At 32.2% G+C, this 19,012-nt stretch overlaps 1 protein-coding gene across 3 annotated transcripts in view; it reads right to left on the bottom strand.

Moving 5' to 3' along the window:
- Window positions 1–2,418: 2,418 nt before the first annotated feature.
- Window positions 2,419–19,012, bottom strand: part of NBEAL1 (neurobeachin like 1) — a 176,213-nt gene continuing 159,619 nt past the window's right edge. For 2 of the 3 annotated variants that reach the window (XM_040475897.1, XM_040475898.1), the window contains 6 exons: window positions 18,912–19,006; window positions 15,634–15,750; window positions 15,034–15,195; window positions 13,735–13,883; window positions 11,997–12,132; window positions 2,419–9,546 (listed from right to left, as the gene is read on the bottom strand). In XM_040475897.1, coding sequence (XP_040331831.1) covers window positions 9,445–9,546; window positions 11,997–12,132; window positions 13,735–13,883; window positions 15,034–15,195; window positions 15,634–15,750; window positions 18,912–19,006 — 761 coding nt within the window. In that variant the 3' untranslated portion in view covers window positions 2,419–9,444. Of the gene's footprint in view, window positions 9,547–9,868; window positions 12,133–13,734; window positions 13,884–15,033; window positions 15,196–15,633; window positions 15,751–18,911; window positions 19,007–19,012 lie in introns of those variants that run through there. The other variant, XM_040475899.1, reaches the window with a different exon arrangement.

The following is a 19,012-nucleotide window of genomic DNA, read 5'->3' as shown; positions in this document are numbered from 1 at the left end:
GGGATCCTCTGAGTCCTCTCTCTCTGTCCCTCCACCACTTGGGCGCACAATCTTTCTCTCAAAAATAAAAAAAAAATGAGGTTGTCTTAGGAAGGAAACCACTAGAAAACACTGCATTATAAATTAGTGAATTTGCACTGTAACTTATATAGGTCACTCTTGTGAACTTGTGTCAATTAGCATTCCCAAGTTTGATTTTCTTTAGGATAGTGATAGCGCCGATTCCTAAACCATCACAAGTTCATCACGGTAACACCATCTGGAGAAAGCCTGTACCTGGATAAATCTCCCCATGTGACTATAGCTCTAATTAATAAGACTGTTAGTTAATATTCTATTCATTTAGTCAGTATGGGAAAACAAAAGTATTTGCATATAACACAAGCTCTCAAAATGATTTTGGGTTTTAATGAAAATTTAGATTGTCTTCTCAAAGTTCCTGATGACCCACATATTCCCTTTCAGATGTAAAATCTGATCGTTTTTAAGCTGTCAATGTCCATTTTCAACCTGTTTGACACTGTTCAAGTTCTCATTAAACACATTCTTATGTGTTTTCCCATATGTAAATGCCTCTGTGATGTTGCTTGAAGTATTCTGACCAAAGATGCTTAAATAGGATTCTGCAACTATTGTTCTAGGTTAAATAATTAAACCCATCTTTACTTCTCTTTAATCATCATGCCATATGCATAGGAATGACTTGGCACACTATTTTCTTCTGAGAATCCATGATTTTTTGAAAATTTATTCTGACAGAGAGTGTGCCAACAGGGGAGGGGAAGAGAGAGAGGGAGAGAATCCCAAGCAGGCTCCACACTGTCAGCACAGAGCCCAATGCAGGGCTCAAACCCACAACTGTCAGATCATGACGTGAGCTGAAGTCAAGAGTCAGACACTTAACCGACTGAGCCACCCAGGCACGCGTGAGAATCCATGATTTGTTAAATGATTTGGGACATAAGTTAAAGTTGAATACTGTAAGAAGGCACTTACTTTCAAAAAGAAGGTTCTATCACTAGATCATGAAAAATGCTAATTCACAAATTTTTTGAGGCCTTCCTCTCACTCTCCAATTTCTGCAAAGTTACAATTGAACCACTTTTGAAGGGACACTTTCTATTGTTGTTGTTTTTAATTTTAAAATGTTTATTCATTTTTGAATGAGAGATAGGGAGACCCAGAATCCGAAGCAGCCTCCAGGCTCAGAGCTGTCAGCAAAGAGCCTGACACAGGGCTCGACCCCATGAACCATGAGATCATGACCTGAGCCGAAGTCAGATGCTTAACCAACTGAGCCAGCTAGGTGCCCCTGACACAACTTTAGAAAATGCACCAAACATACTGTGAGGTAAAGAGTTTTACAAGTATTGAATAGACTGTCAAAATTATTCTAATATGTTTAGTAGTGAAAAAAGTAGTAAAAAAAAATTCATAATAAAAGGTTTCAAAAAATGGTTTAATTTCTCATCAAATGAATGATACATGGTGAGAAAATATAACTCCAGTATAACTGCATAAAATAAATACATTTGTTTGATGCTTGGTATGGCATTATTGACTTATTTCAGAGAAGCAAGGCAGTCTTATTATTTTTTTTTAATGTTTATTTATTTTTGAGAGAGAGAGAGAGCATGAACAGGGGAGGGGACAGAGACAGAGGGAGACACAGAATCTGAAGCAGGCTCCAGGCTCCAAGGTGTCAGCAAAGAGCCAGAGGCGGGGCTCGAACCCACGAACCGGGAGATCATGACCTGAGCCGAAGTTGGACTCAATGGACTGAGCGGCCCAGGTGTCCCAAGGCAGCCTTAATTAAGCCTTTAAATAACACGGCTTTGTCCTGTGACTAAAAGTGTAGTATCATGCAAAGATGGTATTAGGCTACAAAAAGGTTAATGTTCATTTCTGTTGTGTCATTACTCTAGATCTAGAAACAAAAGTACTAAAAACCTTAAACTACTAAAAAAGTACTAAAACAGAGCTTAGAATTCTGTTTTATTATGGATTAAATTTTATTAACCCTAACAAACACAGGAGAATTAGGTCAACATTTAGACTGTCAAAAGTTGATGAATAAAAGATTTTAATTATATGAAAGGAAATAAAAGTTTTAAAAAACTCAGCTCAATGTATTATTTAACTACAAATGGAAATCTCTTATGATCATTAACCGAGGGAGGAAAACGTAACTATGTTTCTAGGGAGATTTATAACCAAAGGCTTAATATCTGTTTTATGTATGACAAAAACTGGTCAATTAACATAATCTTTATCTTGTACACATAGGACTACAGAAGAGATTCTCAACGAAAGAAGCAGTGATTACTGCTTAACAAAAACTGTATTCAATCCCTTGCCCAAATAATTTAGCCATGGCTAAGTTCTAATCAGACCATGAAGTGACAATTGCAGATAAACTGAAGAAAGTAACATCATTTTTTTATTTGATTTAAACCCATTTAATACACAAAGCTAATGTATTATGTACAAAATAAATGTACATTCTTAAAAGCTGTTAGAATACAAATTTCCAAAGGACTAAAAAAAGTGCAAAATTCTCAATTATCTTCCATCTTGCTATACAGAAACAAATATTAGCTCATATATACACACTGAAAAATTTAAAACAGCACTCAATGTAACAAAATAAAATATACAACTTATATATTTAATCTTAAAAGGATGAGGAAGGAAAGAATGTATTGCACCAAATTAACAGTAACTTCATTTTAATGAGAAGACTAATCAAAATTTACACATTTTTATTAAATCTAAAATTTTCTCAACTTTAAGACCACTTTTTTTGGAATACAAATATTGAGTCACAGTTTGCAGTCAATAATTAGATATAAATAAGGCTTGATATTCTTTCTCATGGTCAATTCCAGTAATATAAATGAGAAGGACCATTTTATGATAACTACACAACTTTCTGAATTCCTTAAATATTTAAGTAGCAGCACGATTTGCAAGTGTTTTTTTTTATAACAAGTAATTCCGAATTTTTAGCTATCCTCCTTTATGTGCATATATATGCATTCAAGTCACTGTCACCATCTGTGATAACACTGAAATGTTCCTGTTTAATCTGGGTCCCAGAAAAACTGACATAAGAGACAAACATACATGTTTGATAGTTTTCTGTCTTAATCGATTCATTTCTGTAGCAAAGCATCTGATAGAAAAGGACGGTCTAGCTAGATCTCTGCTTACTTTTTGCTAATTGTTTTACTCCAACTATATAAAAAGCGTACAACTGGGGAAAAGAAAGCCATACTCCTTAAGAGTTTCTGAAGACAACAGAGCAGCCATACAGTTTTGTAACAGTTTTTCTTACATAAAGCTAACTATAAAATAAACAGTATCCAAAGATATTTTTGGTGATAGTATTTCTGAATCACAGAAAACAGTAAAATGCAGAATGCAGAAGAAAAAGTCTAAAATGTGAAAGATCTTTGATAGTAAGATCTTTGCTGTAATATGTCATAATTTTGGAAAAAGGTAGACACTATTATAAATATTTAAAAAAGCAATCAAAACCCCAGAGGAAGAAATAATTATTCTCTTTAATCCCTATATAAGAATTTAAGAGGCTGATTTTTTTTCAGGTAAGTGTGACAACTGGTATCTCCTTACCAGAACCATTTTCTGAAGTATTTATTGATTAATATAATTTTAGCATTCTGAAGAGCAAAATGGCGGTCATCACAGATAAGTTCTTTTCCTTCAAAATGCAAGATGTGCATATGTTGAATTTGTAGGTTGAGCCCCCTAAGTCTTAAAACACATTGCTTGGATGGTGTGGGAAATATTTCCAAGGGAAGGAACATAAAAAATAGCATTTTAATATTACCCAGTTAATACACTGGCTATCACAGAACCTCTGGTTTTAATACATATTAAGTTGAAAGATATTATTGCCAAAATAAAATTTTAAAACGTCTACTTGGAATAAGACTTTTAAAGTTTTTATTTAAAACAATAAAATATAATTTTATTTTTCAACCCTACCTAAACCCTAACTTGTTTTTTGTTCTCAAATTACAATGCTACATTGGAATAAGGTGATAATCATTTTGTATGTTCAAAAATAGTTATAAATTTTAAATAATGTGACAGCCATTATATTATAAGTGAAAACACACACACAAACACACCCCAAACTCCATTAATAGTCAACTTTGAAAACTGAATGGGTAATTCTTTCAATGACATAACTGTGCTGTTGTTAGTGTTATTATGGTAATATTTACAAAGTAAGTTTCCAAGGAAACATTAAAACTATACCACAGAAAACAAACGTTAGATTAGTAACTTTCTACTTGTTCCTTTGAATTTTCAGTTCTTAAGATTATAGGCATTAAGACAAAAGTAAACACAGTTGATTTCTGTCCTTTTAATTTTTACTACAGCCATTTGCTTCATAGGTCCAAATCCTGTTTAGAAATCACCCACATGTAACAAATATCAGTGAGATAACCTAAGATATGTCTGATGATTTATACAATCTAACCAAAAAATGTATAATATAGCCACTTTTACACAGGTTCTTATCCTGAAGAAAATCATGTAACTCCTGTATCTAGGATGGCCTTATATTTTTAATGTAGAAAATTGCATTGTTTCCAATATATGCCTAAATATCTTAAATGTCAATGCTTTATTTTCTGAAATACTAGGACTTTTTATATGAAAAAAATTAAAGATTATTTCCATAAAGTCATCAGAAGTACTTAGGGAATATATATACCCAATGCTTTTTAATTAGAAAAATTATATCATTTCCTTTAAGGCTATAAGAGATCCAATTGTATTTTTAAACCTAGCATTTTGTAAATCATGCTTTTTATTGATACTTGAAAATGTTACTAAATTCAAATATGCAAAAATATTCACTAACAGTCACTAGGAACTAATATAAGCAAACAGCATAATATCTTTTTTGTTGGAACCACTATTAGTTAGAATATTCAAATATGACAGGTTTGAAGAAAATTATAAGAATGATGCAACTGAAAAGGAAACTTGGTTGTTGTGGTGGCAAGCAAAATGAAGATAGGAAAGCCATTCCAAGCAAATTTTAGACAAAATGTTTCCAAGGACAAAGATTAAACCTAGTTTCATATAAGCCTGTGAATATGCAATGATTCCTAAAAATGGATGGATATAATTTCTATAGCAGAAAATATTTTAAGACAACATCTAAATTCTGGGATAATTTTTTTTTGTACCAAGAGATTCAGAAAGTCCAGAACAGTGCCTAAACTTCTGTGTGTTTGTGTGTGTGTGTGTGTGTCTATCTATCTATCTATCTATCTATCTATCTATCTATCTATCTTCACGGACAAGTCTGATCTACAATCTCAATGAAGAAACACTGGCTTAGAAAATGCTGGATTCAAATTAAAGAACTAAAGTTGTGGCCAACATTTTAACAATATTGAAATGATGACTGGTAACACTGTACTGTTGTTGCAACAATGTCATCAGAAAAAGCACCACCAGGACTCTGATACAGAAAAACTCTTCAGAACAATGTTCTGGATGGGATCAAATTTAAAGCAAAGCAAATGCTGGGTACATACGATAAATGAATTGGGCAAAAAAGAATACTGAGAGTGGATATTTGTTGAGAGTGATAAATATTTAAGATTGGCTACTTACTGGGAAAGAACAGAGTCAGTGGATGAAAGGAACAGTAAATTAGGACAAGCTAGGAGTCTGGCTGATAGAGGAAAACAAAGGATTAGATTTAGAAAAGAAAAATAATTTATTTCATTTCTTATATCAAAAATTACATCCTACAGACAGGTTTAAGAATTAATGGAAGACAAATTTACTGATGTATTTGAAGAGACCAACCTTCACTCACTCGTACACATACCCTGTGATAGTACATATTATCTAATATTTATGTTTAATATAGTCCATGTACTTGCACCTTTTCATTGGAAAGGTGATAAAGACAATGCTACTCATTTCGTGAAAGTAAATATATAAAAGGAGTTAACCTCTTTAAATTTAACTAGAAGATTTTCATGAGTGATTTCTTTAGTCACAATATAAAATACACTTCAGGACAAAGGCCATGTGTCGATCATCATTAAGTAAAAATCTGGTATTCAAGTTAAAATTTTCTCTGCTTACTCCTATTCAAGTAAAATATAAAAAAAAATCTTAGCTTAAGATTTAACTTTCAAATCTGAATTCTAATTAATTATGAGGGTACACTTATTGCTTCAGAAATGTAAAAGTAACTTTCAATACCAGTCTCTTAAGGATAATTGTTATATGCCTAACAGAAAAAAAGGAAGCCTCACTGATGTTTCTTGCTGATGACACATGAATATCTGGCATTTTTCTGACAAAAGGCTGTGACCTAAAAAAAAACCACTGTGACCTAATGGAAGTTAATAGATAGACACTTAAGAATAGCTGACACAAGCTTCCTAGGCTCAAAAAGATTTTAAACCAACTGGACAAGCTTTATTTTTATATACTTTTTCTAATTCCCATGCCCTGATCTATTTTTCCTTCTCTCCTCCAATTTTATCTAAGTAATGACAGAATACTGATTGGAGAGTTGAAAGTTTGCTTTATTTTCTAAATGAACACAGGTATTATATGCTTTAATATTTTAAATCTCACTTTCTAAAAGTAAAATCATTATTTTAGTATAAATCTCTTCCTATCACAGGATGCTGAGATTTTTATTTCCATCATTATTACCAGTGTCAAGAAACAAAAGCAGATGAAAGTTTCTTTAGACAACAAACTTCATAGCAGCCAAGTTGAGATACTGTATTTATCAACTGAAATGTCTACTTGTTATTCCATTTTCATCACACTGTTGTTCACTTCTCCCATTATATAAGCAGAAACCGTTTCTATGGATAACATCTAAATACACCAGAATCCCCAAAGTATATCTTTTCAGTGATTTTATCTGGTCATTTTTTAAATTAATTCAGTGGGCTACACTGTTTAAAAGAGGTTTGTATTATTCAACTAATGGTTCTACTGTATTTGTTTAATAGATAAAGTTAACTTCCATTCCTTTAGACTGTTGCTAGTATTATCAGATTTTCCTCAAAATCCTACATTTTTGGTTTTCACTTTTTTGGAAAAAGTAATATAAGGAAGAATTCCACAGCTCTAAACATCTATTGTTAATCTAGGTAGGATATTTATTTTACTGTGAACAAAGGGTCTTCTATTTGTGATATAAAATGAATACTGCTTGTTTGGTTCTTCAATCTAAAAAGCAGCAAAGTAAAACACCATAAATTTAGGAATTTTTCCCTGGTAATTTTAAAACATCATAAATTTAGGAATTTTTCCCTAATAATTTCAGTTAAACTTCTTTGTAACTTTCCAAAATAATTCTAAAACCATTATTAAGTAACCTTAAAAATAAAGAAGGCAACACTATACCACAGTCAATGGATAAGTAAGCAAAAGAAAAATTTCCGAAGTTTTGATTCAGAAAAGTTTTTTTAAAAATTAACATTTAAAATACCCCAAATCAATCAAGTTGGTTTTGCTGACTTGAAACCTTCTAAAAAATGTAACAGAAAAAATAAAATGAAATAAATAGAAGCAATAAATTCAATAAATCATAATTATCTTTACTGATTTGAGACATTTTCATCACAAATTCCTGAAACCCTTAAAAAGGAAATCTTCACATTTACATGTGCTCTATTTTATACTTGCTGCACCAATTTGTTTCAGTGTTACTTATCTAAAACATGGTTTTTTGTTTTTGTTTTCACTGAATAAAACAGAGGATTTTAAATAATTGTAAAGAAAATTCTTCTATGAATTTTTATTAGTCCTGACTTGAACAGATCATATCTATTCAAAAAGCTTCCCTAAACAGAATCCTTTACTTCTCATAAATTTTTTACTCATTCATAGAATTATAAAGAAAAGGGCAATAGATACTGGGGGCAATAGAAGAATTGCAGAGGGAAAGGTTCTCAAAGATTCCATGGAGAAGAGAATTGGATGTAAGGAAATCTATGATTTGTGGAATAAAAAGGTATATTATTTTATAAGAAGCTATTATTATCTTTTTTCCCCCTTCTGATCAGAAACCCCTTTATGAAAGCCACACACTCATTCACTCCTGAAAAAAAAAACTGCAGTTAACACACAGAATTTCCACACAATTTCAGGGGATTCATAAATTACCCCAAACCTGTGGTATCTCAGATTAAGGACACTTGTAGTTGTAAAAGCTCTCTGACCTAACTCAAAAGGATGACCTTATAAAAGCACTAGGCTTATCAACCACTTTGAATTCCAAAATAAATTTATCAGCATTTTACTTTAAAATTTCGAACAGTAAAACATAATGTAACACCTAACGATGTATAATAAAATTAATTATAATCTTAAAAGTTATACATAACATGAAGTAGAAACGTGTCTTTAACAATTACTATGTCTAAGTGACTACTTTAATGATGCATTATATCTTTTTAATTCATGTATCAATCACGTGGAAGTTCTAGGTAAAAATGTTAATGTATTTGGGTATCATTGCTAACACTTCTAATTATTGGGGAAACACAGTATTTGCTTAGTAAAGAATAAACCAAGAAATTTTGAACTTTGCAGATAATAAACTATGCTACTTAAAGGATCCAACTGTCAAAATCATAATCAGCATTTTCCTTAATTACACTACTAACGAAATACACCTGCAAAATATATCTCAGCTTCTCTTATTCCTACTCAACCTTTATTATTTAAGCATATAATAATACATTTCAATAAGTTCTCATTAGTAATATGCTAGCAGTAGTGGAATGACCCAATGTACCGGTTTCAATAGTCTTATAGTCAACTTATCATGAAAACCTGGAATTTACACTGAGTTTTGAAAATCTAAGTGTGCAACAGATGCCTTTAAAATATTACCTCCAATCAGGAGTTTCATAAATAAACTGATATATTTTTAAATATGGTGGTCAGTAAATAGGAAAATGATTAACTAAAGAATATATTAAAAGCCATGTCTCTCAACTGTCCCATCATCTGTACTATTTTATTAGAAATAACTTAAATTTTGTTGTTTGGAATAATAAGGGAATCATATGGTATTTCTTTATTTTTTAGAAGTTTTTTTTTTTTTAATGGGTCTAATGATCTTTAGGAATGAACCACAAATCTAATTCAAATGTATTTTCTCAAATTCACCTTAGTGTAGACCAATAATTAGTCAATACAACTGGATTTAATATTAACCAGAAAATTTTAAAGTGGCTAATAATACAACCTATGTCTTTATACACATTGCATATTCAATTTTGATAATCCCTAAATGATTTTCAGTGATAAAAGCCCTGAAACATTCAGATAGTTGAGAGATGTGGTTAAAGTGACAAAGCAATAAATCAAGTTTCAGTTATCCATGACAGAAGATGGAAATAGTAATCACTTGGAATCTTGAGTATTATATTCAGTTTCTCCAGCTGAAATCTGGCTGAGCCGCTTGCTAGATCCCCACAATTTTCGAGAAAGCTGACCTGAACGCATCTGTTTAAGGTAATCCAGAGAAATGAACAACAGATGTGATTAAGAAAAAAAGAAAGAAAAAAAAGAAGTGAGACTGATATATAAGACACTGATTTTGTAGGATGCAGAATGTAAGAATGTAAGTTTTGTTAGCAGAATCATTCATATTAACATTTTAATGATTCTCGATTAATAATAATTAAAGAAAGGCTTCTCTATACCAATTGTCTTTCAACTGAGAAAGGTCTAATGCCAATGTGTAAATTTTAAAATTAAATGTCCCAGTTTGTCCAAATTATCAGTCCTTTTCTTTATAAATTAAAGAAATATATTTCACAGTTCATTAAAATAATCTTCTGAATTTTACTTTAGCTAATAAGACACATAATTTTGAGGATTTTCTCCTTTTATATTTAAAGTACTATTGATGCTAATCACAAGGATAATAAGAAAGTACAATAATGTTCTGATGGAAACAAAATAATTTTAGAGTATTTTGATATAAGAATTTCAAAAAATGACATTTAGCAACAAAATGATAAAATATAATTTAGAGAACAAGTATAGCATAAGCTCTCTGAAGGTGAGAATCACATTTGTTCACCATTAAATTTGTACCACCTAGCACGCTTCTCAGCACATAACAATTATTAATTAAATATTAATCCAATCGGTAAATAAATGCCCCTCTAAAAGTGCTTATAATTCTAGGTAAGGCAAAAAAGAATCCATGTGGGACACATTTCTCAAACTAACAATATGACTTGTTGGAATTACTTTCCCAAGTATAATCTATTTTTTATGTCTGCCAGCCTTTTTTAATGGTTACCCTTCTCTAGGGTACATTTATTAAAGGGATTAAAAAAAAAAAACCAAGCCTCATGCAAAGACACTTTAGCATGCTTGTTTTGCATTTTCATTTCCAGAAACATTATTTCCATTAATCTATTATCACTTTACCATATGATTAATAAATATGAATTTCATACTGACAGTGTAATATACAAAACTGATACATGGCTTAAAGTACACATTAATCAAGACTTTGATCTTTTATGATAAATTTAGATCTTTACATAAAGATCTTTTCATAACTAAAGCTTTAATCATACTGTCATATGGAATTATATCTTAATTATGCAAGATTCTAAGTATTTGATTATGTACTAAAGTAGATCCATACTTCAACTGATACATCCAAAGATGTAAAACAGATAAAAAATACTTTTATTCCAAATCTGCACACAATTCAGATTCTATGTGTTGTAGACTACATAAAACTTTCAAGGAGGACAAAAAACTTACTTAATAAACAGTACAAAACACTGATTTAAGCCTACAAAATGAAGTTGCTTAGGCGTTTTTGTTCCAATCGATTTTTAAAAGAAAAGTGTGTGCACATAATGGTCACTTCATATAAAAAAATTCAGTAAAATTAGAAACTGAAAAATTACTTAAGGTGGGGAGATGCAGGCAAATTTAAAGGGCACTTGAGTAATCCACAGAAAGTGAAACATACTCAAAGAGAAAAAGTGCCTAAAATGTTTTAAATGTAAGTGAAATACCAAGATACAGACTTGCTGACATTCTTTGGGGGACTGTTACAACTGAAGGTAAATGGTGCAATCACTTTAATTTAGTAAGACCTCTCTTTTGTTATAATAATATCCTGAACAGGTATAAGAACTGATGAAAACTTAGCAAAAAGGTTCCTATGATCCGTGGTAGATTTATTAAAAGCAGTGACACTGTGTTATTCACCAATGACTTCTCTTGAAACAACTACTACAGATGCCATATTTTAGATTTCTCAGAAAAGACTGATGGTATCAATAAAAATTGATAATGCTTAATTTGACTCTATGTAATACAATTAACTTTCTAACAGAATCACTATATTACTTGGAGTATAGCCACCAAGTTTTCTAAGGAACAGTATCAGATTTATGATATCTGAATGTTCAGTAATTGATAAACCACTGGCAAATAAGTTTACAGTAACTACAGGAAACTCACCGAGAATTAGGATATTATATGGGGATATCTGTAGTTCCAAGTAAAAAAATGATGCTTTTACAAAAGGATAATTGACATACAGTCATACTGGTATTTATTGAAATTAAAGTAAATAGTTTTATTGTTTGAGCCTGTATTTAATTTTTTATAAAGGCTCTTATTTATTAAAAATCCAAGTCGTGTCTTGAATCTAGATTTGGAAAGACAGAAAATAAAAGAACTTTCTTATTCATTTAGAGGACAGAAACTGTCAAATGTATGCCTTCAATTGAAGCATAATATAAACATCACTCTTGAATACTAGCTTTATCGCCTTTTCATTTACTGCCCTTTGAAAAATCAAATTTGGTTAATTTGTTCATCCATAATGGAGACTTCTGATTCAGCTGGAACAAAGGAGAACCAAAGGAATCCCCAATAGTACGGGAAAAGAAGTTCTTGATGCTATGTTTTACCTCAGCTGGCTTGCCAACACCCACTACAATCAATTTGCCATCTTCTAATCCTACAAGAATATGGCTGTATTCTTTGGTTACACAAACACAGTGGATAGGCATCCGCATGGCTAATGGATTCATGCTGAGATTCAAACTAGAAAAGAAAGAAAACACACACACATAATTACATGGATACATAACGTATTCATGGAATTTAATACCTGGAAGATAATTTAATGATCACCTGGTTCTCCATTCTAATTTTACAGATGTGTAACTTAGATTCAGAAAGGTTGAATGGCTCACACAAGGGCCTACATTATAGCATTACTTAAAATACTTAATCTATCTTTTCTCATTCTCAACATCTGTTTTTCTTCTAACTATATATACAACCAAATATATATATTTTTTCTTCTAACCAAAATCTTCTCACTAAAAGATTTTCATCTTGTTGATTAAAAAGCTAAAACAGTGTGCATGTGTTGGGGGGTAAGGTCAATAAAATCGGTCTATTTGCCTTGTCTTAGAAGATATATGTATAAATATATAATATAAAATAATACATAATATTTAAAACCATAAATATATGGTTATGATATAAAAACATAACTTAACTATGGAAAATATCCATGGCTTTTAGGATTACAGAATGAAGAATCCTCTGAAGTACATACTGTGTTTAGACTAACCTGCTATAAGATCTCATTCATTTTCCTGATTTGAGATTCTCTTAATAATACCCTGAGTAAAACAAAATGTTGGAAAGATATGATTCAAATAGGGATTCAGTGCTCTTCCACAGGAGAAAGAATGACAAAAATGAGAAGGGACATACAAAAACAGGGACGGGTGTTGGTACAGAAATGATTCTGACATGAATGTGGTAGGATAGAGCACAATGGATCAGGAAATGATTTATAAGAAAGGTTTGGGGGAAAAAAAAAGAAAAGAAAAGAAAGGTTTGGGAGGGGCCAAGATAGTCTCAGTAGTGTAAATAAGCCACAATAAATTTTTTAAAAATGGAGGAAAAGAATGTATTTGGGCATAACAAATACAAATACAGGAAATAACAGTGCTTTGTATACATAAACTAGTAAATACGAAGAATACAAAGCTCAAAAACGTATCCACTATTTAAACATCCTTTCCCTTCACTTTAATAACAAGACTCCCCACCCATTTTACACACACATACACACAATCATGAACACATACATTAGCCTTAAAAATACCTTAGTTTGTTTTACCCCAATTAAAAAAAAAATTAAACCCTAACTTTAGTTTGTAAAAATTCAAACTATAATTTAACAAATTTCTAAATCCATAATTGAGGCTTGGCACTATGAAATTTTTTTTGTTTTTTAAAAAATTTTACTTGTGGTAAAATATACGTAACATAAAATATCCTACATTTTAAAAATGTACATCTATATTTCACTTACTAATCCAGAAATTCTTTAGCTTTCTCAATTTTTTTCAGAGTTACCAAAAAAAAGACATGTTCATAATAAATGATAAACCAAAAAATTAGAAATCTTTGATTCCTGATTTCCACTCTAGGCTGAAAGTATTACTACTTTTTCTTTTCCTTTTTTTTTTTTTAAGATTTTATTTTTAAGTAATCTATACAACCAATGTAGGGCTTGAACACACAACCCCAAGATCAAGAGTCGCATGCTCCATCAAGTGAGCCAGCCAGGTGCCCTATTACCACCTTTTCTTAAGTGAGATTTCAACAATTCTTTATATTTACCTGTGGAGATCTCTTATGGACAGGAAACCTTGTAAACTGCCCGTGATAATGTGTTCTCCAGTGATACACAGATCTGATATTTGTTCTGTCAGGACTTGAGACCCTAAATACTTGCCATTTACAGAAAACAGATGTAGTGCACTCTTATCCTATAAAGTTAGATGAAAATAATTTAATGATCTCAAAATTTAATGATTTAATAATTTCAAATTTAATGTTGAAATAAACATACAGTTATGTATAAAGAGAGTGTGTAGACAATATTATTAAAGTGATTTTAAATCAGAAATAATTTCATACTTTAAGAAAATATTTAATAACTAAATAATTGCTAAGTAAATAATATTAAACAAGAACTCTCACCCCTCCAAAAGAATTAAAATCTCATCCAGTCTAAAAAACCCCGCATTCTTAACATAAAACAAAAAGATTCTCTTAACTTTTTTTTAAAGCTATAAGGTTTTTTTTTTTAATTTTTATTTAACGTTTATTTATTTTTGAGAAACAGAGACAGAGAACGAGCAGGGGAGGGGCAGAGAGAGAGGGAGACATAGAATCTGAAGCAGACTCCAGGCTCTCAGCTGTCAGCACAGAGACTGACATGGAGCTCGAACCCATGACCTGTGAGATCATGACCTGAGGTAAAGTCAGTTGCTTAATTGACTAAGCCACCTAGGTGCTCCCCCCTCCCTTTTTTTTTGAGAAAGAGGGAGAGAGGGAGCATGTGTGGGGGAGGAGCAGAGAAAGAGGTAGACAGAGAATCTGAAGCAGGCTCCAGGCTCTGAGCTGTCAGCACAGAGCCCGATGCAGGGCTCGAGCTCATGAACCATGAGATCATGACCCGAGCTGAAGTCAGACACTTAACTGACCGAGCCACCTGGGTGCCCCTGTAAGTTTTTTTTTTTTTTTTTTTTTAACTTTTTAAGTAATCTCTACACCCAATGTGGGGCTCAAACTCACATCCCTGAGATCAAGGGTCTCATGTTCTATCAACTGAGCCAGCCAGGTGCCCCAAGATTCTCTTAGTTTTTAAATAGCTTTATCATGGAAAGAAAAATAAACATAATTCATGGCTTGTTTTTTCATACCCAGGCTGTGCAAAAAGAATTTAATTTGGTTATAATTTCCACTTAAGTTTATGAAGTCCCACATAATCAGAAATTCTTTTTGAAATCATGTATTATATAAGTCCATATAAATCCCTAAAACAAAATAATATCTCATAAATACAGTATAATATGGAAAGGAAAAGATGGGCTTATAGATAGTCTAGCCCTACTGTATGAAACTGTTATATACCTTGAGATTGGTCTTTTCTTCAATGCTGGAATAGATGACAATATGTCCTTCCCAAGATATCGCCAAATTAGGAACAGTGAGGAGTAGAGAACTCTCGCAAGGTGGTCGTAAAGTCCTCATGTACTGACCTTTCTGAATGGTATGTATAATCACAGTGCCATCCTACACAGAAAATATTAGAATAGGAAAAAAAGAAACAGAACAACACAAAAAGAAAGAGGGCCAGATAAATAAATACAGGAAAGGAACTTAGAAAATGATTATTCTACGAAGGCACATGTACCTTAGGAAAAATTCCAATCTTGAAATTTGAAATAGTCTTTTATTTCATAAAATGCCCTCTTTCCTTAACTTATAAGACCAATAAAATCCCAAAATAGAATCCAGTCTGTTTAAGTTTCTTCTTTCTGGATTAATCCTATTTCTGCAAGTCATACACAAACAATAAAGAATTTCTATGCTTTTACCAATTCTAGAAAAAAAATTATTTTTCCAATTTTAGCATATGTGCTTCTAAAGCAAGCATGAAAAGAATTTAAATTTAAATATTGTTTCACAATTTGTAGAAAAAACTAGCATTTCTTAAAGGTGAAATCTTACCCTTGATCCTGACACTGCCATGTCAAGTTCAGTGCTGATGCCAACACTCAATACCTCATCAGTGTGTCCATACAGAATCTGAAAGGGTTTCGATGCTAAGCCCACAGGAACACCTCCCTAGTGTTAAAACACAGAAACAAAGGTAATTTTCTAGTCGGCTATTTTCTACAAAAAGGCTTATACTATATTTAAATTGTCTAATCGCAAACAAATATTGCAAAACAAGTTCTTACTACTGCATCTATTTAGAGTACTATTCATTCTTGTGTTTTTCCTTGGATTCCTAAATTATTCCTGGAGAATTCCCAAATTCTCAGCCCCTTTTGAGGCTCTAAAACTTAAGCAGGCCCAGGCTCTGAGCTGTTGGCATAAAGCCTGACACGGGGTTTGAACTCACAAACTGTGAGATCATGACCTCAGACGAAGTCAGACACATAACTGACTGAGGCACCAAGGTGCTCCTATATGGTTTTATTATAGGAATTCCAGAATGGTTCAAACCTAGGAGAATTTTCAACATAATACATTAAGAGAAAATAAGAGAAAAACTACAAGTAAAAGAAGACAAACTGTGAAAAATAGCTAAAAAGGACATTATGGGAACTACTAGCAAAATTAGAACATGAACTGTGGATTAGATAACTATATATATTATATATTGTATAGATGTTCTGATTTTGATAGCTGAACTGTGATTATATATAAGAATGACTTGTTCTTAGAAAATATACACTAAAGTGTTTAGGGGTAAACGAACACAGTATCTTTACTGAGAGAGAGAGAGAGAGAGAGGGCAAGGGCAAAGGGAGAGAGACAAAGGATCCAAAACAGGATCCGTGCTGAGAGCAGAGAGGCTGATGTGAGGCTCAAACCCACAAACCACAAGATCATGACCTGAGCCAAAGTCGGAAGCTTAACTGACTGACTGAGCCATCCAGAGGCCCCAATATCTACAACTTTTAAATTGTTAAAAAAAAAAAAAAAAGATGCTGGGAGCGAAAGACATTAGGAGAGAATAATAAGACAAATGCAAAAATGTACTATTTTTGTAACTTTTCTGTAAACCACTAAAAAGCTACCAAAAGAAAAAAAAAATCAGAAGGAAAGTAACTACTTAAATATCAAAAAAAAAAAACCCCACAACCCAACAGCAATGTATGGTGAAATGCAACAGCAAATGGTATACTAAATGGCACAATGGTGAAGGCACTTTCATCAAAATCAGACATAAGACAGGGATACTCACTATAATTTTCTTACTCTATTATACTAGCTAATAATGTAATAAGATAAAATGAAATCATTTTATTGGAATCATTATATTGGAAAAGATAAAGACATCCACTTTTACTTTCAAATCATATGATTGTATATCTTATCTACTTTGTTATCAGAAAACCTAAAAGATACTAATAATTACAAGAGCTGGATAAGAAGATTTGGTAAACCAATTAGATAACTGTATAGAAATCAATAGCTTTTTTTTACACTAGCCATAATCATTTAGAGTAAAAGTGATTTAGGGGTGCCTGGGTGGATAGGTTGGTGGGTAAGCATCTGACTCTTGATTTCAGCTCAAGTTATGATCTCACAGTTCATGAGACTGAGCCCTGTGCACTGGGCTCTGCTGATAGTGAAGAGCCGTTTCGGGATTCCCTCTCTCCTGTCTCTCTGCCCCTCCTCCAGCTTGTGTGTGCTCTCTCTCAAAATCAAAAAGAAGTAAAAGTGGGGCGCCTGGGTGGCGCAGTCGGTTAAGCGTCCAACTTCAGCCAGGTCACGATCTCACGGTCCAGGAGTTCGATCCCCGTGTCAGGCTCTGGGCTGATGGCTCAGAGCCTGGAGCCTGTTTCCGATTCTGTGTCTCCCTCTCTCTCTGCCCCTCCCCCGTTCATCCTCTGTCTCTCTCTCTGTCCCAAAAATAAATAAACGTTGAAAAAAAAATTAAAAAAAAAAAAAAAAAAGAAGTAAAAGTGACTTAAAAAAGTCCTTTCAAAATAGTAATAATACAATAATCAGAAATAAACTTAAATAGGGGTGCTGGGGTAGGAGACACCGGTTAAGCGTCTAACTCTTGACCTTGGCTCAGGTCATGATCTCATGGTTCGTGAGCTTGAGTCTCACTTTGGGCTCTGTGCTGACAGTGCAGACAGAGCCTGCTTGAAATTCTCTCTCCCTCTCTCTGCCCCTACCCCACTCCTGCTCTGTCAAAATAAACTTAAAAAAAATTTTTTTAAAGAAATAAACATAAACAAGTACAGAACCTAATGGAAAAAAATAATTAAAAGATTTTGTTGAAAAACATTAAAAAAAGAACAGAAACAAATATGGAAAGACACGTCCTATTTCTGGATAGGAATGATTATAAAAATGCCAATGCATACCAAATTAATATATAAATTAAATATAATTTCATCAAGACTAAGAGATTTGTGAGGAAGATATGGTTAAAATATTTTTTAAGTTCATATGGAAGAATAAATACTAATATAAGACTAGCTGAGAACATTTTTTATAAAGAAACATAGTGAGAGGAGATTTGTTTTACCAAATATTAAAATGAAAATATTTTGGTGTTGCTATAGAAACAAAATGGCGAATCTAGAAGAAGATCCAATTCAGTAGGTAGTCATTTATGCTGGCATAAATGACTTTCCACTGAAAGTAAACATAATAATACATTTTAATATTCTATATTATTATAGAATATATATTACATACTCTATATATTCTATCATATATATATATTTTTTAGTTTATCTTTATTTTTGACAGAGAGAGACAGAGCACAAGCAGGGGAGGGGCAGAGAGAGAAGAGAGGGAGACACAGAATTTAAAGCAGGCTCCAGTCTCTGAGCGGTCAGTACAGAGTCTGATGCGGGGCTTGAACCCACGAACTGTGAGATCATGACCTGTGCTGAAGTCGGACGCTTAACCAACTGAACCACCCAGGCGCCCCTATCATATATATCTATATATTATATACATAATAATCTTATTCTCAATTATGAAAAGAAAAATTAATTACCAAAGGATTGAAGATTAAAATGTAAAAAAAAAAAAAGTTAAGAAAAATATTATAAGAAAATTTTTAGGTAATTATTTTAATAAATTTGAAGTAGAAGAAAGCCTGTCAAGTACAAAATCTAAAAGCCATAAAAAAGACACTTTACTTCCTTGAAGCAACGTCATAATGAGTATAATATGGCTGATAAAAATTATAAATCTGTAATTTCTAGTAGTCCCACCAGAAAGGAAGATTATTTAAATGTTGAACTAACCTGTTGTATTATTTGCCATATCATACATGTAGTGTCTCTCGAACCAGAAATCAAATGTATTCCACAATAATCTGTAGCTAAACAAGTAACAATATCTGTAA

This window comes from Herpailurus yagouaroundi, unplaced genomic scaffold (genome assembly GCF_014898765.1).
Source record: "Herpailurus yagouaroundi ecotype Mexico unplaced genomic scaffold, PumYag 140, whole genome shotgun sequence".
Taxonomy (NCBI): domain Eukaryota; kingdom Metazoa; phylum Chordata; class Mammalia; order Carnivora; family Felidae; genus Herpailurus; species Herpailurus yagouaroundi.
The sequence above is the reverse complement of the archived record's forward strand: the minus strand, read 5'-3'. Positions and strand labels throughout refer to the sequence as shown.